General features: G+C 48.6%; 2 protein-coding genes across 2 annotated transcripts in view; one reads left to right on the top strand and one right to left on the bottom strand.

Moving 5' to 3' along the window:
* Positions 1–2,493: 2,493 nt before the first annotated feature.
* Acad9 (acyl-CoA dehydrogenase family member 9) lies at positions 2,494–23,176 on the top strand. The gene is made up of 18 exons (XM_090323894.1): positions 2,494–2,702; positions 4,242–4,335; positions 6,184–6,285; positions 7,367–7,473; positions 8,375–8,475; positions 9,308–9,386; positions 11,315–11,489; positions 12,872–12,945; positions 13,368–13,443; positions 15,346–15,416; positions 15,653–15,772; positions 17,525–17,653; positions 18,808–18,887; positions 19,457–19,583; positions 19,795–19,872; positions 20,306–20,434; positions 21,155–21,227; positions 22,020–23,176. Exons 1-18 carry the CDS (start codon positions 2,547–2,549, stop codon positions 22,118–22,120), a joined length of 1,872 nt encoding a protein of 623 aa, XP_090180020.1. The 5' UTR covers positions 2,494–2,546; the 3' UTR covers positions 22,121–23,176.
* Positions 20,441–26,866, bottom strand: part of LOC150042962 (uncharacterized protein FLJ43738-like) — a 19,141-nt gene continuing 12,715 nt past the window's right edge. The window contains exons 5-8 of the mRNA XM_090323893.1: positions 25,538–25,699; positions 24,767–24,973; positions 24,520–24,676; positions 20,441–20,764 (exon numbers count right to left, since the gene is read on the bottom strand). Of these exons, the coding sequence (XP_090180019.1) occupies positions 20,583–20,764; positions 24,520–24,676; positions 24,767–24,973; positions 25,538–25,699 (708 nt within the window). The 3' untranslated portion in view covers positions 20,441–20,582. The remainder of the gene's footprint in view (positions 20,765–24,519; positions 24,677–24,766; positions 24,974–25,537; positions 25,700–26,866) is intronic.

Raw genomic sequence — 26,866 nt, 5'->3', positions numbered from 1 at the left:
TCCTTCAAAAAATATTTCAGTTAAGTGAATCCATACAGGAATGAAATAAAAGGCATGGAAAATTACACACAAGTGAGAGAGCATAAATGCTCACAGCGAGAAGGCTGGGAAGGATGGTATGTGCTATCTGGATGAACCTGGATGAATGGTCCTTAAGAAGAGGGCCATCTGTCTCCAGGGCAAGGGCACTACTCAGTGCCTATCTGGTCCTGCTTGCTTGTCCTCTTAAACACATTCTTTTTTTTTTTTTTTTTGGTCAGTCATGGGACTTGAACTCTGGGCCTGGGCATTGTCCTTGAGCTCTTCAGCTCAAGGCTACCACCCTACCCCTTGAGCAGCAGTGCTACTTCCTTAAACACATTCTTTGTGTATCTTTGTAGCTTTTCTCTCCCAAGGGATAGTAGAAACTCAAGAGTTTGATGACAGAAGTTCAGCAGCTGGGTCCCCCACGCCTATAATCCTATCTACTCAGAAGGCTGATTTGCCAGCCCTGGCAGAAAAGTCCTCAAGAGACTCTTAACTCCAATTAATCACTAAAAAACTAAGTGGTTGTCATGGCTCTTTAACGCACACAAAGAGGTGGCATTGTGTCTCAAGTGGAAGAGTGCCAGCCTTGAGCACAAAAAGGCTCAGGGACAGAGCCCAGGCCCTGAGTTCAGGCCCCACAATGGACAAAGAGAAGGAGGAGGAGGTGGAGGAGGAGGAGAAAGAGGAAGTGCAGGCTTGAAATACCAGTATCAACACTTGAGAGGACAGCCTAGGAACACAGTGAGACCCCATCTCACTAAATAGCCCAGGTTCAGCAGCGCTCATCTACAATATCAACACTTGAGAGGACAGCCTAAGAACACGGTGAGACCCCATCTCACTAAACAGCACAGGGTCAGCAGCGCTCATCTACAATATCAACACTTGAGAGGACAGCCTAGGAACACAGTGAGACCCCATCTCACTAAACAGCACAGGTTCAGCAGCGCTCATCTACAATATCAACACTTGAGAGGACAGCCTAGGAACACGGTGAGACCCCATCTCACTAAACAGCACAGGGTCAGCAGCGCTCATCTACAATATCAACACTTGAGAGGACAGCCTAGGAACACGGTGAGACCCCATCTCACTAAACAGCACAGGGTCAGCAGCGCTCATCTACAATATCAACACTTGAGAGGACAGCCTAGGAACACAGTGAGACCCCATCTCACTAAATAGCCCAGGTTCAGCAGCGCTCATCTACAATATCAACACTTGAGAGGACAGCCTAGGAACATAGTGAGACCCCATCTCCCTAAACAGCACAGGGTCAGCAGCGCTCATCTACAATATCAACACTTGAGAGGACAGCCTAGGAACACGGTGAGACCCCATCTCACTAAACAGCACAGGGTCAGCAGCGCTCATCTACAATATCAACACTTGAGAGGACAGCCTAGGAACACGGTGAGACCCCATCTCACTAAATAGCCCAGGTTCAGCAGCGCTCATCTACAATATCAACACTTGAGAGGACAGCCTAGGAACACAGTGAGACCCCATCTCACTAAACAGCACAGGGTCAGCAGCGCTCATCTACAATATCAGATACTTGGAAGGCATAGGTAGGGAGAACTGAAGTTAGCAAGAGCACAGCTCAACAAATAAACTGGGCACTCCTGTCATCCCAGGAGGCCTAGGACTGCAGTAGAGTGCAGAGCCAGGCAAAACATGACACCCTGTCTGAGAAAAGTCACTGTAGCAAAAAGGGGTTGGAGCTCTGGCTCAAGTTAGACCACTTGCCTAGTAAGCGCAAAGCCTTGACCTTAAGACCCCGGTGCCACAGGAGAGACAGAGAGAAGAGAGAGGCAGAAGAGGAGGAAGGAGGGGGCGGGGGGAGACCATGCTTTCTCTTCTTCATAGAGCTTAGATGATAGATAGACATAGACATCCATGCACACGGAAGCTAGGAGGACAGAGTGTTTCCCGCGATCCCACGATCCCTGCAGGACCCCCAATCACGTGGTGAACGCCCCCATTCCCTGGATTTCTTCCTTTGCTACAGCCTCGGCCACGTGGCGGCGGAAGAAGGCAGGAGCACCTCCGCTCCTTGGCACTGGAAGGCTTTGGGGCTGCCATTCCCTCCAAGTACCAGCAGCTGGCCACGCCCCCGGGACGCGATGGCCCCGCCCCCGAGACGCGATAGCCCTCCTCGGGACGCAAGGCCCCGCCCCGAGACGCGATGGTCCCGCCCCCGGGACGCGAGGCCCAGCCCCCGGGACCCGACGGCCCCGCCCCGAGACGCGATAGCCCCCCTCGGGACGCAAGGCCCCGCCCCCGGGATGCGATGGCCCCGCCCCGGGACGCGAGGCCCCGCCCCCGGGACGCGATGGTCCCACCCCCGGGACGCGAGGCCCCGCCCTCAGCCTGGGACCTCGGGAACAGCCCTCGGGGCGGGGCCGCGAGGGGAAGTGGGGAAGCGCAGGCCGTTGACGTCATCCGTCGCTGCCGACCGGATCCCCGCGTGCGCCCGCCGGAGGACTCGGCCCCGGCTCCGTGTCCACCCGGCCAGCATGCACCTCCGCGTCCTCCTGCACCGGGCGGCTCCGGCGGCGGCGGCGCTGGCCAGCCGGGCCCCGGCGGCCTTCGCGGCGAGCCGGCGCTGGCTTGGCACGAGCGCGCCTCGCCATTCCTACGCCAAGGAGCTCTTTCTGGGCAGAATCGAGCAGGTGGGTCGGGTCTGGTGGCTCTTGCTCCGGCTCCGCCCGTGGGCCTTGGCCGCCGACCTTCGTAGAGGGGCCAGAGCCGCCCGATAAACACCCCTGGCTCGAGCGCCCTCAGACTCCCGGCTCCTCGGCCCCAGTCGAGCCCGATCTGGGGGCGGCGGGAAGGCGAGGACCTGATCGGGCCACATACCGTGGGTCGCCCCTGCCTCAGCTGTGGACCGCCCGCCGCTTGTAGCTTAAAGGCCTCTTCAGTACTTCTCGGGCATCTGCCGGGGGCCTCTCGGGGCCTCCTGCAGTTTCACCTTGCACCTGGCCTACCCATTGTTGCCACAATCACTTTCCTGTCACACAGCCCATAGCCGAGGGCCACAGCTCGAGTGAGGATGCGGAGGTGATTGTGGTGGGGATGTGCTGAGCTTTGTGAATTCGGTGAAGGAAACAGATTTGTTCTGGGGCGCATCACTCTGCTTTTCCTTGTTGACCACCTTGACTGTGGTATGCTAAAGGGTAGAAGATTACGTCAACAGTCTCTTAAATTGAGACCAGCCTATACCCTGGGGCCAGGAAGGAGCAAACAGATCGGAACACCTTGCTAGAATAGAAGAATTGGGTGGCTAAGTAGAAGGGCAAAGAGCTGGGGGTGGGGTGGAGCTGCAGGCTCCTTTTAAGAACTTTCTGGCCACGAATGTAAACAAAAGCAGAGACAGAAGTTGAAGCAAAAACTTTGTTACTTCATGTTTGAGGATATGCCCTTTCTAAGCTTCACATCTGCTTTCTGAAGACATTCATATGGAATGGAAGAGAAACTTCAATGCCAAGTCATTTATGTAAGGACTCATTGATCCCAGCTGCAAATCAGGGTGATCTGGTCTCATCCCATACCCCTGCTCACTCACCCACTCATCTCAAGGAACTGATGTTGGTAACGAACAGTGCTCACCTCTTCCCTCAAACAGACAAAAGGCAAAGAGGGACAGTGATGACCTGACCCTATCCCTCTCAACATAGGGAGTTGATGTTGGTGACAAGATGGTAACCCCATCCATCATGGTCAGCACAAGGTGCCCAGGTCAGCCACAGGAGAAGAATAGCTTGAGGGAACAGACATGGTGACCACAGTTTGCTTTCATCAGCAGGAACCTTTTGAGCTCAATAACTTAATACAGAGTTGGTCTACTTATTGAAGAGCTTTCACAAACCCCATCTTCCACAATTTTCGCAAGGCCAATGAGTATATGTGGCCTCCAACAGTGATGGGATTTGTCTGTGGCCTCATGAAAATATTTTCTATGTAAATGGGACTGTCCTTGTCACTTCTTAGTGAGAAGGAAGCTGGAAAAAAAACAGGCATCTGTCTTCCTGCACAAGAAGGAGGACAGAGCTGAGTCTGCACATGAAGAATTATGTGAGATTTGCTCTTGCCTCCTTCCATGGGTCACATGCTGCTGATCAAGTGTGGGGATTTTTCCTTGCTTTTTGACCAATAGTATCATGACGAGAGCTTTTCACTATTTAACTCTTTCTCCTGTTTATCATTTTTAGAAAATCGTTTTCCCATTTCCAGAAGTTAGCCAAGATGAACTTAACGAAATCAGTCAATTTGTGGGAACTGTGGAAAAATTCTTCAATGAGGAGGGTATGTAAGATTATCATTACCATTTCCCAGTAAGGGTGATTATGGTAATGTGTTAGAAACTATGTATACACAGAGTCATTGATGAGAAAGAAACAATCTTTTCTCATAATATTAACCTAAGGTATCATTCCAATTAGTACTTAATGTGTAAACATCTAGTCCAGCAGTGCTTCTTTTTTTTTTTTTTTGCCAGTCCTGGGCTTGAGCTCAGGGCCTGAGCACTGTCCTTGGACTTTCTCAAGGCTAGAGCTCTACCACTTGAGCCTCAGCACCACTTCCGGCTTTTTTCTATGTATGTGGTACTGAGGAATCGAACCCAGGTGTTCATGCATGCTAGGCAAGCACTCTACCACTAGGCCAGACTCAGCCCCAGCTGTGCTTCTTTTCTCCTCAGTTCACCATGGACCACTTAGAGATCTTTCCAATTAAATAACACCTCTGTATATCACCTGGACAAGAAAACAAAAGAAATGTTTTTAAGTTGTTAAAGAACAACACTGAGTAAAATACAACAAAATTAAGCAACTGGCTGGTCATGGTGGCACACACAGCCACTTAGGAAGAAAACAAAGATTAGGAAAGTTAAGGTTTGAGGCCAGCCAGTGGGGACAAAAAGTTAACAAGGTCTTAGCACAATGAATAAGGTGTATGGTGCTATGTAATCCCAGCTATGCAGGAAGCATAGGTAGGCCAGGTTGAGTTTCACAGGGGTTTTTTTTTGTTGTTGTTATCGTTGTTGTTGTTGTTTTTTGCCAGCCCTGGGCTTGAGCTCAGGGCCTGAGCACTATCCTTGGACTTTCTCAAGGCTAGAGCTCTACCACTTGAGCCTCAGCACCATTTCTGGCTTTTTTCTATGTATGTGGTACTGAGAAATCAAACTCGGGTCTTCATGCATGCTAGGCAAGCACTCTGCCACTAGGCCAAACTCCTGGCCCCGAGTTTAACAGTTTTAAATATCTTTTTAATGTTTACTTTATTTGAATACAGCAAAATCTCCCCCCCCCCCATGTGCTTTGGTTTGATTTATATCAGGGTCCCCTGGAAAAGTCTATTGAGAGAATTAGAATTAGAAAGACAAATGCATTTAACCTTAAACATGAGAGCCCCTTTGAAGCTGTTCCATACACTGAAAACTGCTATTGGATAGTAATCCATGTCACTATATTGCTAGTGTTGAATGTTGCATTGCCTGTTCTTTTTGTTCTCCTGATTATCTTTTCTATTTAATCTGTTGTTAATATCCTTGGTCCTTTGGTCTTTTATTTAAAATTGAATACCTTGCATACCTTTAAGTTGTAACCTGACAAACTAGTAGCACCAATCCATTTGATAAACAAATACATTTTCCCTTCTCTCCCCCTTTTTTTGGTTTGGTTTTTGTTTTTGCCTGTCCTGTAGCTTGAACTCAGGGCCTGGGCACTGTCTTGGACACTTTGATCAAGGCTAGCGCTCTACCACTTGAGTTACAGTACCACTTCTGCCTTTTTCTGCGTATGTGGTACCGAGGAATCAAACCCTGGTCTTCGTGCATGCTAGGAAAGCACTATACTGCTGGTAGCCCATGCTCTCAGCTCCTTGTTTTTATTTTTTACCAGTCCTGTGGCTTAAATTCAGAGCCTGAGCACTGATCCTTAGCATTTTTGCTCAAGGCTAATGTTCTACCACTCGATGCTCAGCTCTACTTCTGATTTTCTGGGGGGGTGATTTGGAGATAATAGTCTCAAAGACTTTCCTGCCCCAACTAGTTTTGACTCACAATCCTGAGATCTCAGCCTGAGATTACAGGTGTGTGCTACCAGTACCTGGCTCTTAATATTTTGTTTAATCAAAATTGTTTCTTCTTGTCAGTGGACTCTCAAAAAATTGACCGTGAGGGAAAAATCCCAGATGATACTTTGGAGACATTGAGGAGACTGGGACTTTTTGGGATACAGGTTCCAGAAGAATTTGGTAAGTTGGGGTGGCAACCACCTATCTGGTCAGTTCCCTAGCAAGTACTCTGTCCATAAAAGGATACTTAACTGTTCAGGAAGACTGTTGCCTGGTTGCAAAGCCTAGATGTATTATTGTGATTCTAGCTCTTGAGCTTTTACATGTCTATGTTCTCAGTATATGCTGGGCAGCTTCTAGGTACAAGCAGCTAAGGATTCTGGGAGAGATAAAGCAATCAGGAGAAGGAGCAGCTGGCAGCACATCAAGGACTGGCCATGCTTTCTAGCTATGAGCTGATTGGAGATGTTTAAAACAGTAGTTTTTAGGTGTGGTGTGATTGAGATTTGCACAGGAAAGCTCATCAGCAAGGAGACCTTGCCTAGCTTACACGAAGCCCTGGGTTCAATTCTCAGAACCACATAAACAGAAAAGGCCAGAAGGGATGCTGTGGTTCAAGTGGTAGAGCCCTAGCCTTGATGAAAAATCCCATAGACAGTACCCAGGCCCTGAATTCAAACCCCAGGATTGGCCAGTCTTGGGACTTGAACTCAATGCCTGGGTACTGTTCTTGGGATTTCTCCAGGCTACCACTCTGCTACTTGCCACAGCTTTGGGGGTTTTTTTTAACTTTTTTTTTTTTTTTATTTTTAACTTTTTATTTTGCCAGTCCTGGGGCTTGAACTTGGGGCCCGAGCACCATCCTTGGGCTTTCCTCAAGGCTAGCGCTCTGCCACCTGAGCCATAGCACCACTTCTGGCTTTTTCTATGTATGTGGTACCGAGAAATTGAACCTAGGTCTTTGTGCATGTCAGGCAAGCACTCTACCACTAGGCCAAACTTCCCCCCCACACACACTTTTTTTTTCTGTGTATGTGGTACCGCTAGGCCAAACTCCCAGTCCCATCCATATATTTCTATACCTAGAATGAGTATGAAAAAATATATACAGAAATGTCTTTTCTGTGATGTATGATTATAGGCAAATTTTGTTTCCTTGTGCCTTTCTAGATTGTAATCTTAAAAAAAGAAATGGTTATAATCATTTACCTCAGTGGAAGGGCTTGTCTAGACTGGGAGCAATTCATCTTGTTTCTCCTAGGTGGCCTGGGCCTCTCCAACACCATGTATGCTCGGCTGGGGGAGATCATTAGCCTGGATGGATCCATCACTGTGACACTGGCAGCACACCAGGCTATTGGCCTGAAGGTCAGATGCCTGGGATTCCTGTTGGAGGCTTTTGGGGGGTGGGGGGTGGTTCCTTCTCTGTAGGAGGAGGAAATGGGACCTGAAAGCTCAACGTGTTAGAGAAGAAGAACAAGCCCTGCTGCTTTTATGACCTTGCCCCTCAGTAGCCCATGGCCCATGGTGTCCCTTCCCATCAACCTTTCTTTCTGTGCATCCCGCTCCCCCTTCAAGATTCTGATCAGATGCCACTCCTGGAAGGGAACCCTATTCTGAGCTGTCTCCTACTTTTTGTACATAGGCTTTCCTACTCTGCTATGCACAGAGCACACTGAGACATGTCTAAGGGCACACAGCAGTCAGTGGAATTGCATTACTTGATTTGTACAGAGACAACAAAAAGCAGAATGAGCCCTGTGTCCAGCTCCTCAGCCCTCAAAGCAGGAGCCCGTATTTGCCATTCAGCAGCACCAAGTAGGGGTGGGGACACAATTGACACTTACTGTATGCTTTTTCTGTGCTGGTTACAGTGCTCCCATGTCTTCCATTCCATCATTTGAACCACACTACCATGACAGGGGAGAGGGGACATCTGGCTCATAAATAATAAAGTAAAGGCTCAGAGGAGGATTTCCATCCCAAGGACAGTGGAGAACAGCGATGAAAACCATAAATTCTGATTCCACATTTCTGTTGTCACATCCACATCACTCTGTTATATACCATGCTCAACAGCATGGTGGACAACCCAGTCTCACGTCATCTTCACAGAAAGTGGATGTGGCCTGGGAGGAGTTGTCGCATAAGGATATCTCATCTTATCTTCTCATGGGGAGGTGGGTGTGGGAGGTGTCATGGGGCTTGAACTCTGAGCCTGGGCCCAAGCTTCTGGCTTAATGTTTCTGTGTGTCTGTGTTTCCTTTAGGGGATCATCTTGGTGGGCAGTGAGGAGCAGAAGACCAAATACCTGCCCAAACTGGCATCTGGGGAACACATTGCAGCCTTCTGCCTTACAGAGCCAGCCAGGTCTCCCCATCCTCCTCAGAATGTTTGACATTTTCCAAGATTTCTCCAAACAAGGGACTGACTTGTATAGAAAAGTTGGCTTGGTTTTTCTTCCCTAACTAAAATCTTCCAAAGAATTAACACAACCATTCCTCCCAGTTCTCTCAATCTTACTGTTCTGTCCTAACAAGACTTGCATGTGAAGACATATCTGACAGCATGCACTAAGGCAGTGTTTGTTGTCCACAACCTCCTTGACAATCAGGAGTGCATTCATGCTTCAAAGTACCTTTCAGAATACATGGAGTGGTCATATGTCAGATTAAGAACTGAGAGATTCCAAGAGATTATGTGAGCAGCCCAGGATTCCACAGCTAAGATGGAGCAGGGCAAGGCAGGGCTCTGGCATTTGATAGCAGTCTGTCACTAGGGTCTCATATAACCCTCTTTCCTGTAGCAGTCACTTTTCTGCTGTGCCCAAGACCACTTACATGAACTCATCCCCCACGGAGTTCATGTTCAGATACTGAAACCTAAATTCAAGTTTTGTTTTGTTTTGCCAGTCTTGGGGCTTGAACTCAGGGTCCGAGCACTGTCCTTGGCCTGCCACTTGAGCCACAGCACCACTTCTTGCTTTTTCTGTCTATGTGGTACCCAGGAATCAAAGCCAGGAATTTATGTATACTAGGCAAGCACTCTACCACTAGGCCATGCTCCCAGACCATCTAACCCTATATCTTAAAAACTTACCAACTTTTCTACCCAAGTACAAAAGTATACATTCCCAGGCCCTTAAAAAATCTGTTTATTCCCAGTAATGTTCTCCCTTGACCACATCTCTCCCTCTTTGTAGTGGAAGTGATGCTGCCTCTATCCGGACCAGAGCCACATTGAATGAAGATAAGACACACTATATTCTCAATGGCACCAAGGTACAGCCACTGTACAGGTTTGGTACACTACAGTACCTTGTTTGGGCAGTCATATGCTTGTGGCCAGCCGTGTTTCTTGCTGCTGGAATTGCTGCTGCTGGATGGCCTCTAATAAATTCAGCATAGATCTCTAAAGAAAACTAGTGGAATTAGCATAGGAAAAATAACAAATTCCTAATGAATCAGTGTTCAAGTTTCCTTGATTTTTCTCTTACTTTGTTGGTGGTGGTAGTGGTCATGGGGCTTGCACTCTGGGCCTGGATGCTCTCCCTAAGCTCTTTAGCTCAAGGTAAGTGCTCTATCAGTTTGAGCCACAGTGCCATTTCTGGTTTTCTGATGGTTAATTGGAGATAACAGTTTCATAGACTTTCATGCCTAGGGTGACTTTGAGCCATGATGCTCAGATCTGACCCTCCTGAGTAGCTAAGATGATAGGCATGAGCCATCAGCACCCAATTCTTACCTTTTTTATTTTATAGTTTGCTTGATTTAAGATTGAAATAAGAGGGGCTGGGAGTTTGGCCTAGTGGTAAGAGTGCTTATTTAGCATGCACAAAGACCCAGGTTCAATTTCTCGGTACCACGTACATAGAAAAAGCCAGAAATAGTGCTGTGGCTCAAGTGGTAGAGCCTAAGCCTTGAGAAAGCGCAAGGGCAGTGCTCAGGCCCAGAGTTTAAGCCCCAGGACTGGAAATTTCAAGAAAAAAAATGAAATAAGACTCAGTCATTGGCCAGGCATGGTGGCTCTTGCTTGTAATCCTAGCTACTCAGGAGGCTGCAATCTGAGGATTAGGGTTCCAAGCCAGCCCTGGCATAAAAGGAATTAAGGCTCTTATTTCTGTTTAACCTCTAGAAAATGGGAAATGGGGCTCAAGGGTAAGGTGGTAGCCTTGAGCTGGAGAGCTCAGGGACAGAGCCCAGGCCAAGTTCAAGACCCCATGACCCACCCCACCCCCCAAAAAGAAAAATTCAGCCATTGCAGTTGGTCAAGCACTATTTCCCACCCCACCCCCCACCCCCGTGCCTCTCTCCTTTTCCCTTTCTGAATTTTTATCTCTTTTCCCTCTTTATTTTTGCTTTTTTTTTTTTTTTTTCCTTTCCCTACAAGTGCTGGGGCTTGAACTCAGGTCATGGGCACTGTCGTTGGGCTTTCTCAAGGCTAGCACTTTACCACTTTGGAGCCACAGCACCAACACTTACGGCTTTTTCTGTGTATGTGGAACCAAGTGATTGAACCCAAGGCTACCTGAATGCTAGAAGAGCATTCTTACCACTAGGCCATACTACTGCCCTGCCTTTTTTGAGGGGAGGGGGACGGGGGGGTCATGGGGCTTGAACTCTGGGCCTGGGAGTTGTCCCTGAGCTCTTCAGCTCAAGGCTACCATCTTACCCTTGAGCCACAGCCCCAGTTCCCGTTTTCTAATGATTAACTAGAGATAATAATCTCTCTGCTTTGTAGTGCCCGGGCTTGCTTTGACCACAACCCTCAGATCTCAGCCTCCTGAGTAACTAGGATTATAGGCATGAGCCATAGTACCTCACTCCTGCCTTTTTTTGAAAAAAAAAAAAATGAACAAATATTGGCTATGATATCTGTACATACACAAACCTTGGCAAATGATCTAATTCCTCCTTTCTTGAAGGTCTCTAGTAGTCTGGTATTAGAGCCTTAGCTGCCCCTGTGCCATTTGCTGTTCTGTATCCTCACACCTGACACCAGCCACCTGTCTCAAGAATCTCCCCGCTATGGAGAAGCTGGGTTGAGCCCCAGCGCTCAACATACGAGGCAAACTTATTTGTCCATGTGAGCTTGGCTTCTTCAGAGCCCTGCTTATGACATGTCTTGCCTAAATTTTGACAGGCAGGTGGAACTATACAAAGGTAGAGGTGCTAGGTGTCTAAAAATACCCTTTTCTCTCTTTCCTCAGGTCTGGATAACCAATGGAGGACTGGCCACTATTTTTACTGTGTTTGCAAAGACTGAGGTGATTGATTCCGATGGCTCAGTGAAAGACAAAATCACAGCATTCATAGTAGAAAGAGACTTCGGTGGAATCACTCATGGGAAACCTGAAGATAAATTAGGCATTCGAGGATCCAACAGTAAGTCACATACAGGCACATGTGTGACAAACTCAGAGAGACTGTGCAAATGTGTACATAAAATAACTGTTAATTGTTCAAAGGGGTTACACCATGAGAACCTCCCCCTGCATATAATATACTTGTCAGTTTGATCATACATGTGTATGTATACATGTATGTGTGTGAGCACTGTTCTTTATATTTTAGGCTTACCTACCATATGTGAGAGAAAATATGTATGTTCTTTGTTTCTCTGAGCTTGATGTCTTTCACTCATTATAATATTTTCAAGGTTTGGGGCCGGGAGTTTGGCCTTGTGGTTAAAGTGCTTGCCTAGCATGCATGAAGACCCGGGTTCAATTCCTCGGTACCACATACATAGAAAAAAGCCAGAAGTGGTGCTGAGGCTCAAGTGGTAGACTGCTAGCCTTGAGAAAGTTCAAGGACAGTGCTCAGGCCCTGAGCTCAAGCCCAGGACTGGCAAAAAAAAAAAAAAATATTTTCAAGGTTTGTACCTGCAATAACATTACTTTTCTTCCTGATGGATGAATAAAATTCCATATAATATATATAAATGTTATATGTTATCAAGAATTCAGGGTCTGGGAGTTTGGCCTAATGGTAAGAGTACTTGCCTAGCATGAACAAAGACCCGGGTTCAATTCCTTGGTACCACATACATAGAAAAAGCCAGAAGTAATCCAAGTTACTCAGGAAGCTGAGATCTGAGGATCAGGGTTCAAAGCCAGCCAGGGCACAAAAGGACCTGAGACTCTTATCTCCAATTAACCACTACTTAGATTGGGTTGGCTGTATTACATTGACCAAAACCAGCCTTAGTCTCAGAGAAAGCAAGGTCTACCCTCTGTAAGCTGAGAGAGCATCATTCCTATAATGTCAGGATGTGGCTGTTAGAATACACCAAGAGGGGGGCCGGGAGTTTGGCCTAGTGGTTAAAGTGCTTACCTAGCATGCATGAAGACCCGGGTTCAATTCCTCGGTACCACATACATAGAAAAAAGCCAAAAATGGTGCTGAGGCTCAAGTGGTGGAGCTCTAGCCTTGAGAAAGACCAAGGACAGTGCTCAGGCCCTGAGGTCAGGGCCCAGGACTGGCTCCAAAAAAATGAAACCCAGGGCTTCATGCACACTAGGCAAGCACTAAAACAACTGGGCCACACTCCTGGCCTCTCTGTCTCTCTTTTCTGTGCCCTCTTTATTTTAGCCATAGCAATGAATATGACATCATGTTATCTTGTTTGTTTCCCTGTTCACAGAATGAGCTTCATAAAGACAGGGCTTTTCCATTGTGTCCTAACTTTCTAGACTGAATGGCATACATGAAAATAAAGTGCAGAGTAGTTTGCATTTGTCAGATATGTTAAATATTACATGTTTCAGCTTGCGAGGTCCATTTTGAAAATACCAGAGTGCCTGTGGAAAATGTCCTTGGAGAAGTTGGAGGTGGATTTAAGGTGAGTCGCTAGCCAAGGCTCAGGGGAGTGCTGTGGCTTTGAGGTGAGTTTTATAGGTTGGAAGAAATGGGGCTCTCTGTGGCTCCTCAGGCCAGAGAAGGCAGGAGAGAAGCATTGGGATGTAGAAAAGGGGTTTGAATCTCACTCAGGGATGTAACTTAGCCAACCCACATTCCTGACCACTTCCAAGGACCTTGTCCTGAGTTTTCCAGCGGCCTTGGTGAGCTTTGCTAGAGTAAACAATGGCCCCTTCCCAGGGATTTGAAGGTATTTTGTTTCAGTAAGTCAAACCTGGGTCTTTATGCATGCTAGACAAGCACTCTACCACTAGGTTAAACTCTCAGCCCCTTTGCCGTTCTGGGAAAAGTAGAAGAATGCCCTCCTCTTGCATCTTTCTTCATACTTTTCCATCTTCCCTGCAGGTGGCCATGAATATCCTCAACAGCGGGCGATTCAGCATGGGCAGTGCTGTGGCTGGGATGCTCAAGAAATTGATTGGTAGGTGGTCACCCAAAAACAAGCAATGTCGTGTTACCCTGGTTGCCTACTCTGCAGACTAGGAGGGTCTGTCTGCTATTTCCCCTAGGTGAGCAAGTGCTGATAGAGCACATACACAGATGGTCAGCTCAAGTCTAGCATGGATCTGGGCTTTAGTTTGGACCAGACAGTATATACAGTTGTCCTGAAGGTTAGTCTTTGTATCTCAACATTACTGTTTTATCTGACACCGGGGGTAAGAAGAGAGAGGCAGAAAGGACCGCTGCTTCACCCATGAGCTAGGCACCAAGTCAATGTTAATTCTGATCCTCACAAGGACCCTTCTTGTGTGTATCTACACAGAGAATAAGGAAGCGAGTTTGGCTAGAACCTGCATTCCTTGACCTCCGTGCCCTCACCTGTTCTTTTCTGTCATGATAATAGAGTCTCCTTTGTAAATTTAAAAAGGCCTGCAGGGTGAGTTTGCTATGGGGAAGGGAGTGCCTGGGGAGACTGCATCATTGGTGCTTTGTGCTTTTTGTACCTCAATACAAGGTGGGCACATAAGGACTTTGATTCAGGTTCTCCTCTCAGCTTGATAAATGAGGAAACTACAGTCCAAACCTGTCACACCTCATGCTCAAGATCCTTCATTTGTTGTGCTAGTCATATGGGCTGTACCTCCCAGTATGGAGAACTTAGAGCAAAAGTTTCATGGATCCTTGTGGCCAACCTGTTCCTGAAGAGGCAGAACGTCTCCTAAGTTCCACAGTTTAGAAATAAGAGTGTGGTGGCTCACGCCTGTAATCCTAGCTACACAGGAGGATGGGATCTGAGGATCACAGACCAGGCATGAAAGTCTGTGAGATTCTTATCTCCAGTTAACCACCAGAAAACTGGAAGTTGTGCTTTGGCTCAAGGGGTAGAGCGTTAGTCTTGAGATGAAGAGCTCAGGGACAGTGCACAGGCCGAGAGTTCAAGCCCCATGCCTGACCCAAAAAAAAGAAAAAGAAGAAAATAAATAAAGGTGTGAAAGTCAGCCCTGGAGATGACTTGGTGATAGTTACACTGGCAGAAGGGTTTGGAAAATGGACTTCAGATGGAGCTGGGGGTGTAGGCATGTTTCTCAGAATCCAGCCTTTAACTGTGCACCAGTAAGCCCCAGGCCCGAGCTTTGACGCCAGGATGCCTTCCTTTGAATGAGTACCTGGGATGAAAGAGGATTCCCTCCCACCTCTGGGATGCTCTGTGCATCAGTTTGTGCCAAGCCTTTCCCATCTTCACAGGAATTCTGTGCCCCCAGCGAGGTGCAGTGCTCAGCCCAGGCCTCCCACCAACAGGAAAGGAGCTAAGATTCAGAGCTGTTGTTATTTTTTACCAGTCCTGGGCTTGAGCTCAGGGCCTGAGCACTGTCCTTGGACTTTCTCAAGGCTAGAGCTCTACCACTTGAGCCTCAGCACCACTTCCGGCTTTTTTCTGTGTATGTGGTACCGAGGAATTGAACCTGGGTCTTCATGCATGCTAGGCAAGCACTAGGCCAAACTCCCGGCCCTACTTGGGCTTTCTTAAGGGTAGAGGCCTACCACTTGAGCCACGGCATGCACCCCTTCTGGCTTTTATGTATGTGGTGCCCGGGTCTTCGTGCTTGGTAGACAAGCACTCTACCACTAGGCCATGCTCCCAGTCCAGAATCTCATGTCCGTTTGCTCCTGTTGACTGCCTACAGGCCCATTGGGGAATGGGTTAGCCTCTCAAATCCACAGGTGCTGGAAAGGGAGAGCTTTCACATTCAGGGCATCTGATCTCAAGAAACAGTTTTTATAGTTCTTGTTGGATGTTTGAAGGAAAATAATTATAGCTTTAGGGGATTACTTTCATATAATCAGAAATGTTCTGATCCCTTTTAACACTGCTCTTTTTCAGAATGGACTGCTGACTATGCCTGCACGAGGAAGCAGTTCAACAGGCATCTCAGTGAATTTGGGCTAATTCAGGTACTGAAGACCAACTTCATTGTGTGGATGTGAACAGTGTGCTCTGTTGCTGTTTCTCCACTAGTGCCTCCTGTGTGACAGCCAGGAAATAAGATTCGATAAGGCCCTGTTATTAATAATGAATTTGCTTCCTCCATACAACAAAGGCTCTGACAATTAATTAGCTTCTCTCTTGGGTTTTAAGTTTGGACCTTGGCGCATGCAAATTGCTTCTTGTGTTTCTCCAAATACTCCAGGAAAAGTTTGCACTGATGGCTCAGAAGGCTTATGTGATGGAAAGCATGTCCTACCTAACTGCCGCGATGATGGACCGACCCGGGTTTCCTGACTGCTCCATTGAGGCAGCCATGGTGAAGGTAATCTCAGCACAATCAGAGAGCTGGCAAAGGAGAGAAACACAAAAAGCTTCTTAGCTGCAGCCTTCCTGACCCACAGTGGTACCTACCACCCCTCTTCTCATTAGTTCATAGGTCAACATGGCCTGGGTCTGGGATTTTTGCTGTGCTCTGGTGTGCAGCTCTCAAGGATCAAAGTAGGGAGAAGCAGCATGGAGCAATCAGTGCAAGAGCGACATTGCTTTTTAGGGCAGCCTACTGCTTCCCAGTGTGGTCTGTGTTAAGTTTGTCAATTGTGGGCCTTGAACTCTGGGCCTGGGTGCTGTCCCTGAGCTCTTCAGCTCAAAGCTACTGCTCTACCCCTTGAGCCACAGCACCACTTCTGGTTTTCTAGTAATTAATTGGAAATAAATCTCTCACAGACTTTAGTGCCCAGGCTGGCTTTGGAGTGATTCAGATCTCAGCCTCCTAAGTAACTAGGATTTCAGGCGTGAGCCACCATGCCCAGCAAACTTTGTGTGTGTGTGTGTGTGTGTGTGTGTGTGTGTGTGCGTGCGTGTGTGTGTGCGCGTGCGTGCGTGCGTGCGTGCGTGTGTGTTGGTTGTGGGGTGTGAACTCTGGGCCTGGGTGCTGTCCCTGAGCTCTTCAGCTCAAGTCTACCACTCTGCTACTTGAGCCACAGCACCACTTCCTATGTCGTTTTTATTGGCTGACTTGTGGCTTACAGAAATCAGAGAAACTTCACATCCATGTAAAGTAGCAGTATTCCTGGGAAGGAGTATCTTTTATTCCCTAAGTTGATGGCATTTTTTTCTTTTTGGTTTCAAAACTTTGGTAAAATGTCTGATAAGGTAAAAGCAGGTTACTGTTTGTAGGAACTCTTTGGTGAGTAAAAGTGCCAAGTTGGCACTCGGTGCGTTGATTTCCATGTGTAAAAGAGCAAATCACTGAGCTAGGAATGGTGCTTCTATCCTTGGGAGATTCTGAAGACATAAGTAGGATACTTTAAAACTGTTCTAGCCAGGGGGCAGCCTAATTCCCATCCCCATCTGGGGCTTTGTCAGACGATTCCCTAGAAAGGTAGGCTGCTTCCTTTACAAAGACAAGGACTCTTCATAGTCCACCTTTCTGAGGACCTCAGCTGGTGACTGAGAGCTTAGCCAAGCCTACAGCAGTGTCTTTCAGAGTAGACATGGTCCTGCAGGAGAGGGTGTCCAGACATCTGTCCAGGTGCAAAGAATCAGGTGTCAGGTGGATGAGGTCAGAGGAGCTGTTATCTAGATGGGTTTTTAAAGCTGGAGTTACCCCAGGTAGGGAAGGGGTAGAGGGAGGTCTAGAAGTAAGAAAGGGCATTGTGGGGATAGGAACCACAGCTGGTGACTGGTAGAAAGAGGCTAATGATTTGCTCAGTTATCTAGTAAGCTCCTCCTGGAGCTTCAAAGGTCAGGTTTTGTTTTGGGGTTTTTGTTTTTGTTTTTTGCTGCCAACCCTGTGGCTTGAACTCAGGACCTGAGCTTGGGCTTTCTCAAGGCTAGAGCTCTACCACGTGAGCCACAGCATAATTTCTGGCTTTTTTCTATGAATGTGGTACTGAGGAATTGAACCCGGTCTTCATGCATGCTAGGCAAGCACTCTACTACGAGGCCAAACTCCCAGGAAAGCTCAGGATTTTTACAGAGAGACTCCTACTGCTTTCTGCGCAGCAGCTCCCTGAAGCCTAGATGCTCCTTTAGGAAGAGTTTCTGTGCCAATCTCACCCAGAGTCTTTGGCAGGTGTTCAGCTCTGAGGGTGCCTGGCAGTGTGTGAGTGAGGCACTGCAGATCCTAGGGGGGTCAGGCTACATGAAGGATTACCCCTATGAACGCCTGCTGCGTGATGCCCGAATTCTCCTCATCTTTGAGGTGAGTGGACCTGCCGTCAACTACCGTGTTTCCTGCGGGCCCTGCTGGCACTGCTTTTTCACCTCTCTGCTTCCTGGATGGGAAAGGTACTGCTGAGGGCCCAGCAGAAGTTTACCAGAGCCTTCAAACTCTGCTTTGTGGCTGGGAGAGGCCAGCCTGCTCAAGTCTGGATCCAAAGATCCCTTCTTGTGAGCTCACTGCTTCCTGTTGATCTACTGTAAAAGCAGGTCTTATTGGAGATGTGAATCCCAGTTCCAGCTTAGCTTTTAATTCTGTAGAGGCGGGCTTCCTTGACTGTGTCTGTTACTAGGCACACATGCCCCAGCCAGCATCGCTTTTCCATTAGCAGTCAAGGGCACTCCTGAAGGCAAAAGAGGTGGCTCCCTAAGGACCGAATGTATCAGCCTATAGCACACACTGTCTTCAAAAGCCCTTCTCTCCCTCCAGGGACTTCCATTTTCTTTATGGCTGGCTAGGCAGCTAGATTCGGGAAACTCAGGCTGTGGTTTTCACATTGCCAGGTATTCATTATATAGAATGTGTCTCTGTTATAGACCCTGCTCGGAGCTGGACCTCATTGTGGGAGCCTAGTTCCTACCTGTGCCAGCCACAAGCATGGCAGATCACACAGCCTGAGGCAAGACCCTCTTAACTTGCTGCCTCACAAAGCCTTCCAGCCTCACCACAGGGTGGAATCAGGTGGGAAGGACTGAGCATGTGAGCAACCCTTTAAGCCCCAGTGCTATGCTTATTACTCCCAGGAGCAGCACCCGGTGCCCCTGCTGTGGCTGCACTGAGGAGTGGTATGTGGGTAACTCTTCTCCCCAGCCCCTCACTTATTACTGGGTGCCCTCTGAGGTGCTCCCATCTGCTGTTCCCAGCTTTCCTAAGGAATCTGGCCTCAACCTAGGTGCAGTGGATATCTGTCCCACAGTTGCTGGGCCCTGGGCATTAGTGGCCCAGGGAAAGCTAGTCTCGGTGGGAAACCATACATCTGATCAGCTCCTTAACCTGTGCCTGTGTGTGCCTTGACACCTGGGCACACCCCTGCTCCCCATGCTTCTAAAGCTTACGAGACATGCCTGTCTAGCTGTGGGCGGTCCTGCTGGTGCTGCTGATAAGGTGTCTTTTCATCCCCACGTTGCTGACCATAGGGAACCAATGAGATCCTTCGAATGTTCATCGCTCTGACAGGCCTGCAGCACGCTGGCCGTATCCTGACTGCACGAGTCAAGTACGTGCCTTCACTTCCTGCTCCTCAGGCTTGGGAGGAGGGGACAGTGCAGTTGAACACAGGGGCTCCTACAGGGTTGGCAGGAGGGGGAAGGAGGGACAACCATGTTGAGTGGTGGTGGTAGGGCCTGGAAGACCAACACTCCAGCTTGTCTTTCACCTGGGGGAAACGGGAAGGGGCAGCTGCCATAAGGAGCCGTCACTCCCCTACCCTTTTAAGCCACACCCTGTCATTCCACTTGGACTCCATCTTCTCCTTTCCCTGGTGGCTCCCATCTCCCACAGCTGGATCAGGACTTGTCGCCAGCCCCAAGGTCAGCCTGAAACCAGTCTCTCTCCTCTGAGTCCTGCTCTACTCTGCCCTTTCCCCTGGGGCACAAGAAAATTTAATCCTTGATAATGGTATGTTTCCCTCTCTTTGATGAAAGCTGCCACTTGACAGGGTGTTCCCTAAGTAGACAGCCAGGAGCCTGCATGCAGACCCAGGCATGCCACACACTGGGGACCATGCTGACAGGCAGTGGGGGCCAGCCAGGAGGGCCTTGGATCACCAAACCGGACTTCCTGCAGTGAGCTTAAACGAGGCAATGTGATGGTGATCATGGAGACCATAGGCCAGAAGCTTCGGGACTCCCTGGGCCGATCTGTGAACCTGGGACTAACGGGCAGTCTTGGAGTTGTGCACCCAAGTCTGGGGGTGAGTAGGCCTGGCAAATGAATCCCTCTGTTTGGGTGGCTTCCAGCAAAGATATTCCCGTTCCATAGGGTAAGACTCAGTGGGTCAGGCTCTTCCAGGGATGTGGTGGAGAGTCACCAAGAAGGCCTGCTCCCATCTCTGGAGCTCCAGGCTGTGGCTGTCAGGAGGGATGGGAAGAGGTGCCGACCCGACTTGTCTTCTGCCTTTACAGGAAAGTGCCAACAAGCTTGAGGAGAATGTGTATTACTTTGGCAAGACTGTTGAAACATTGCTGCTCCGTTTTGGGAAGGTAAGCATGGCAGACCTGGGCACAGATGTTCCCCAAGATGGCCAGTAGCCGTGAGTTTGATTTGTGCCCATTGCTCAGCCATGGCACCAGCCCCCTAGACTGGGATCTAGGGCAGTGTGGCTGTGCACACGTAGGGGAAGCCTCTGCTAGAGGAGTGTTTCACAGAGTTCTCCTAGGCGCCTTTGAGAGAAAGACTGCCTGCAGCGGGGTCTAAATCCACAGTGTATCTGTGGAGCTGTGACTGCTGGAGGTGAAGTGCCAGTCTCTAGTCTCACCTTGGCACCTGTCGGAGTGTAGAACAAGAAAGCCGTTAAGTTCGCGCGAAGTCTACTTGTGGCCTGAAGGAAATGGCATCCCGGACCCCTGTTAGAGACTGAGGGCTGGCCTAGGTGGCCTAGGTGGCAGGGCTCCACTTCTGAGCCTCTGTCCCCAGACCATTGTGGAAGAGCAGCTGGTACTGAAGCGGTTAGCCAACATCCTCATCAACCTGTATGGCATGACGGCGGTGCTGTCGCGGGCCAGCCGGGCCATCCGCATCGGACTCCGGAACCATGACCACGAGGTGAGGTCCACCGGCCACACGGGAAGCCGGTGCAGACGGAATCAGAAACTCAGACTGTGACTAAGCCAGGCCTGTTATTCCACTGCAGTTTACTGAAGCCCAGGGCTGGGGAAATGAGGGGTCGGGTGGTGTGGCCCTGTCTGGGAGCCTAGGGAAGGAAAGGCTGGGGAGGGAGGGGTTGCAGTGCCGGTTGGTGGTCACTGACAGTGGCTGAGTCTTGGGGGTGAATGGAGGTGATGCCCAGAAGGCTGTGTATGCTTATTCTGCCAGTGCTTTGAGAGGGACTCTGGTGTTCTGGACACAGGGCTAGTGTTTTCTTTCGTCTCCTGCCTGAGAGAAGAGAGGGGAGTTAGTGACGCTTTCACAAACCATTAGCCTCCCCCATCTATCTGCTTTGTACTTTCCTCCTCTCGCTGGAAGGAGGAGGAGTAATCACCAGCACTTCTGTGTGCACACATCGTTCCAACAGAGCACACACATGGCTATGTCATCTACCTAATAGAAGAAACCGTGCCAGGCTTTCTGTGTAGGTTGCTCTTGAGGACAAGGTGAGTTTGAATTGGGGCTGAACATAAAGCACAAGGCTTTGTGACTTCCAAGTTAGGCCTTTTGAACCCAGCTGCCAGCATGGCTGCTCAGTTCAACAGGCTGGGTTCCTTGGAATTCAGAGGTCCGTCCAAAGCCCTCAGCATTTGTCCTTTCTGACCTCGGTTCTGGCAGGTTCTGTTGGCCAACATGTTCTGTGTAGAAGCTTATGTCCAGAATCTCTTCAGCCTGTCTCAACTGGACAAGTGTAAGTGGGGAAGCTCATGGCTCCGTCTGGACAGCCACTGGTGGGGACCCATTTCTATAGCTCATTTGCTTGCAGAGCCTGCCGGCACCTTTTGTGCAGGCAGGGATCAGGCAGGAAACCAGCCTCCACACGGCCCTCTGTGTGGGTCTTGCTGCTGTCTGCCCAATGTGCCTGGCCATATCCGTGCCCCTTCCCAAGGAAGGTCGCAAAGGAAAGGGGTCAGACATTATACCTGATCCAGAAGATGGCATTTTACTTGCCTCCCTCCACCCTCTTTAGCCTCTGAACACCTGCCAAAATAATAAACACACAGTTCTCTACAGAGGACATGACCCTGGAAAATAGGAAACTTTGTGCCTCCTTTTCAGCTTGCCTGGAATGTTCTTCCATGGGTCCTTAGCCACATCTAGTCTGCTTTCAGCCCTTACAGTTGGCAGCCTGCAGAGCTTAGCCCTCTTATCAAGTAATGGTGGTGAGGGGCTATTAAAGAAGTGGAATGGGATTCCCTGCACCTCTGGAGCCTGTCCAAGGGCCCCACACAGCTGGCAAGAGGGTTGTTGCTATGAAGTTAAAAATTGACTTCGGGTATGAGGTGGGAAGTGGGGGTCGGCAGCATTTATGGCATTTATGGAGGGCCTTCTCCATACCCGTACCCCGCAAAACATAGTAGTAAGACCTCTTATTTTCTCTCTGCAGCTTAGAATTGCACCTAGGAGTTCAGAGGAGGGAGGGGTCCAGGTCTGTACTGTCACAGTAGAGAAAGATCATTCCCTACCTTCTTTTCCTTCCCAGATGCTCCAGAAAACATGGATGAACAGATAAAGAAAGTATCCCAGGAGATCCTTGAAAAGCGAGCCTACTTGTGCGCCCACCCTCTGGAGAGAACATCATGAAACAGAGGCCATGTCCCTGCACCAGATGCCAGGCCATGACTGATACGGGACAGTCTCTTCAAAAGATGCAGACCTTGTGTCCCCTCTCACCAGGACCCCCTCCACCCATGCCACTTGGCACCTAAAGAGTTTTCTCCTGCCCTGAGGGAATCTTAGGTTTGAACCTGCCCTGTGTCTAATGAGCACAGGTTCTAAACAGATGTGAGAAGTAAAGAGAAAGAAATCACGTATTTCTGGCACTGCCCACACACTGGTGATTTAGAAGGGACTGTGGTAGAAATTAAAGATATATGCTACCGCCTCCCATTTTGGGCCTGCATATTCCAGAAACACCTAGATGTGTGCATACCACTTATGGAAACTAGGAATTAAATGAACTTATGACCTATATCAAGAATATTTAACAGGGGTCTGGAGTGTGGCCTAATAGAGTGCTTGCCTAGCATGCATGAAGTCTTGGCTTCAATTCCTCTGTACCACACACATAGAAAAGCCAGAAATGGTGCTGTGGGTCAAGTGGCAGAAAACTAGCCTTGAGGACCCCAAGGACAGTACTCAGACCCTGAGTTCAGTTCCCAGGATAGGCCAAAAAAAAAAGAAAATCATTTAACGGAAGGAAGGTAGGCCCAATTTTTGTGTTCCTTCTAGCCCTACTGTGCTACTGCTTATGTTATTACTAAAGATTGGTTTGGTTGTTGATTTAGTGCCAGTCCTGGGACTTGAACTCAGGGCCTATGCTCCGTCCCTCAGATTCTTTTTTTTTTTCCTTAAGGCTATTATTCTACTACTTGAGACACTTATGAGTCGTTTACTGGAAATAAGAGTCTCATGGAGCCAGTAGCTGGTGGTTTACACCTATAATCCTATCTACTCAGAGGCTGAGATCCAGGATCTTGGCTTAAACCCATTCCAGGCAGGAAAATACATGAGACTCTCCTGTTAGCCATTAGAAAATTGGAAGTGGAGCTGTGGCTCATAGTGGAAGAGTGCTAGCCATGAGAAGAGCAGAACAGTTTCAGCGATAACACCTAAGCCCTGATTTCAAGTCCTATGACTGATCCATTCCTCGGTACCACATACATAAAAAAAAGCCAGAAGTAGTGCTGAGGCTCAAGTGGTAGAGCTCTAGCCTTGAGAAAGTCCAAGGACAGTGCTCAGGCCGTGAGCTCAAGCCCAGGACTGGCAAAAAAAAAAAAAAAAAAGAGTCTCAGCTTCTTTTGTGCACAGGCTGGATTTGAACCATGATCCTCAGATCTTAGCCTCCTGAGTAGCTAGGATGGCAGGCGTGAGCCACCACATCAGGTTCTCCTTGATATTCTGATCCAGGAAGAGGACAGCCTGAACACCAAGAGACAGTGCTCACGGCACATAGCACCAAGTTCATGCAGACCTCAAGGCATACAGTGCTTCTCAGTGCATAGAGGAGGACACGGTGTGTACAGTACTGGGTGCATGCAGTGCTCTTCCGTATGCCCCTTTCAGGGGATGTCTCAGAACTGTACTATAATAGCCGGCTCTGTTTCAAGTTTTAACTTTTTTGTTTCTGTTCAAGGATTGGCCTCTGCTCTTGCAGAAAGAATGAACTGGCACAAACAGGCCTTTGCATTTCACCAGTCTGCTTTCTGCTATTGCCTCCGAGCATACTGTGTCCCACTGTGCTCTCTCTGTCGAGCTCCAACCTTCTGACTTTTGACTTTGGGAATCCAAAGGCTTTTCTGTAGATAGTGCTTTAGAGGGCAGAAGGCTAGGTTCCCTTTTTCTTCCTAATTTGCTGCAAATGGGCAAAGGTTAGAAATGTTGAACCGCAATCCTCAGATCTTAGCCTCTGAGTAGCTGTGATTCCAGCATGGTTCACCAGCCCCACGTTTCACCAGAGTTTTGATAACTAATAAAAAATTAAAAAAAAGAGGAAACTTAGCTGGGAGAAACAGGCCTGTATGCCACCCAGTCTGGAATGCCAAGCTACCCTGGCATAGGAAATCTCTGTAGTCTCAGCCCAGTGTCAGTACCTCCTACAGAAAACCTAACAGCCCAATCTTGCTAATTCTCTCCCTCCATCTCCCTCTTGTCAGTTGTGGGGCTTGAACTCTGGGCCTGGGCACTGTCCCTGAGCTCTTCTACTGCCCTACCCCCAGAGCCACAGCCCTACTTCCTGTTTTCTAGTGATTAATTGTAGATAAGAGTCTCTCAACTTCAGGGCGTGTGTTGGCTTTGAACCGAGATCCTCAGATCTCCGCCTCCTGAGTAGGATTACGGGTGTGAGCCACAGCTTCCTGCTAATTATCTGGAGTACAGATACGGGCTGCATTCTAAAGCCAAGCAAGAAGTGAGGCTGCAAAGTAAGCCACAGCTTTGCCTGCCAGCACGCGGAGTCTCGGGTCAGAAAGGTGCTGTCTTACCTAACATAGGCTTTGAAGCCGCCAGAGGGGGCAGCTCGATGAAAGGCGGTGGCTTCTTGTACAGCTCGAAGTCCACGTGCCGCTCTTCCCAGCTCCACCTGTCTCGATCCAGCACAGGCTTCAGCACATTAGCAAACAGCTCGTTTGCCTTCCACTCCTAAGTCGGGGGAGCAAGTAGGTTAGGAGGAAGGAGGGGCATGAAGACCCCTCACCCTGAGGCTGTGCTGCTGTGCGGCTCCCCGTGCACCTCATTCAGCCCTCTAATGGGGGGCAGGCTGAGACCCTGGTGATAGCTTTCCATGGGGTTCCAAAGCCGCAGCACTTGGAACCCCCTGGCCGTGAGCCAGGCCTGGCGAGACTTCTTCTGGGCTTTCTTCTTCTCTTCCTCTGGGTCCTGAGGTTCCACGGTGGCTGAGAGGTAATTCTGTGAGTATGTGAATCTCTTTCTTGGCTCCTAGAAATGAGGTAGCAAACAGATCTGGAGAGAACGTTTGGGAATTAAGTCGGATAGGGTAGGTAGAGTGATCACCAGGATTCCAAGAAGGTATCAGACACAGCTGGAAGCATGATGGATGTTCCAGACACTGAAAATAGTTCATTCAGGTTAAACCTTGGCAGCACTGCCATAGCCACATTATTGTCCCCCTAGCAGTACGTAATAGTCACATTACTGTTCCCCTAGCAGCGCTTTGTGAGTAATGTATAATAAAAGCCTAAACCGAGACCTTTCTTTCTGGGTGTCAGCTGCTGTCATTGATCAGCAGCAGCAGGAGTCCTCCAAGAAGTCAGGTTTCTGGCCTCGGGTTTAGCATAGTTATCTGCACTATGCTGAGGGTTCTTACCCTTGAGCATGAAGGACTTGCCTTTAATGGGGGACTCCTTTCCCAATACCTGACACCCAGTCCACTTGCCATAGCTGGGAGCTTTTCTTCCCCCTGGAGATCCTCTGTTGGTCTGTTAGAGAAGCGCTGGTTGTGTCAGCCAGTTTATCTCTGTCTTGTTTGGGCCTCTCACTCACCTTGGCCATCTCTTTGTACATCTGCCTCTTGGCAAGTGCAGCGGAATTCAGGGTCTGAACACTATAGTTGTGCACACCCTTGCGGGGAGATGGTGAAATTCTGATCAGCTTCACTGTGACCCTAGAAGGCTTCTTGACCTGATAGACTTCTCTGATGTTTTTCTGAAGAAAGAATATGGTTATTACCACACCAGGCAGCCGGCTATTGTGCCAGGAGATAGTCTCATGCTTAGGGATGTGGGGCAGTTGGTTGAAGATATTCTAATACATATGGTATGTGTTTTCATCCTAGAAGCTTTTTCTTTTTTAATTCAGAGGACCAAAAAAGTAGATTCTTTCCAAAGGTTACTACCTAGGCCATACCTAGCCAGCTTGTAATAAGATGTTCTTAGGGATGGATGTGGGGCAAGCTTTCGTAGAAGGGAACATTAGAAGCTGAAGTAGTAGTAAAGGCTGCCATGCCTGACTTCCAGAACCGCATGTGCAGGGAGGATGGTTCTTTCTCTACAACAGGCCCAGTACAGAAATAAGGTGGCCTATGAGCTTCCTTTGTGAATGAAAACAGGCAGAAGAACTGCAGGCCATATGAAGCCATCCTAGACAACATAGTTCCAGGCCATCCTGAGTGATATAGAAAGACTATTTCAAAAATCAGGTGCTGGCCAGGAGTTTGGCTTAGCGGTGGAGGGCTTGCCTAGCATGCACAAAGACCTGGATCAATTCCTTGGTATCACATACATAGAAAAAGGCGTAAGTGGTGCTGTGGCTCAAATGATAGAGCTCCAGCCTTGAGAAAGCCCAAAGATAGTGCATAGGCCCTGAGTTCAAGTCCCAGGACTGTTAAAAAAAATAATAATCCAGGTGCTTGTGATGTGTAGTTCAGTGGTAAGTGATTGCCTAGGCTCAATACCACATATACATGAAAAGGAGGAGAAAAGATGAGACTGGCTAAGAGATAAAAAGGTGACTAGACTAAAAAATGCAGAATAAGATCTGTCACCCAACTACCACTGCGCAGTGAGGCTTGCTTCTAATCTTTAGAAGAAAAAAACATTTTTTACATTTAAAAAAATTATTAACATCTGGACTGGGAGCGTGGCATAGTGGTAGAGTGCTTGCCTAGCATGCACGAAGCCCTGGGTTTGATTCCTCAGTACCACACACAGAAAAAGCTGGAAGTGGTGCTGTGGCTCAAGTGGCAGAGCACTAACCTTGAGCAGAAAGTGCCCAAGGGCAGTGCCCAGGCTCTGAGTTCAAGCCCCAGGACTGGCAAAAAAAATTTTTTTTAATTATTAATGTGAAACAGTTACTTGACTATGGACTCTAAGA

The sequence above is a fragment of the Megascapheus bottae genome, chromosome 33 (assembly GCF_031878675.1).
Source record: "Megascapheus bottae isolate mThoBot1 chromosome 33, mThoBot2.hap1, whole genome shotgun sequence".
NCBI lineage: Eukaryota > Metazoa > Chordata > Mammalia > Rodentia > Geomyidae > Megascapheus > Megascapheus bottae.
Note: the sequence above shows the minus strand (reverse complement) of the source record. Positions and strands in the feature narration are given on the sequence as shown.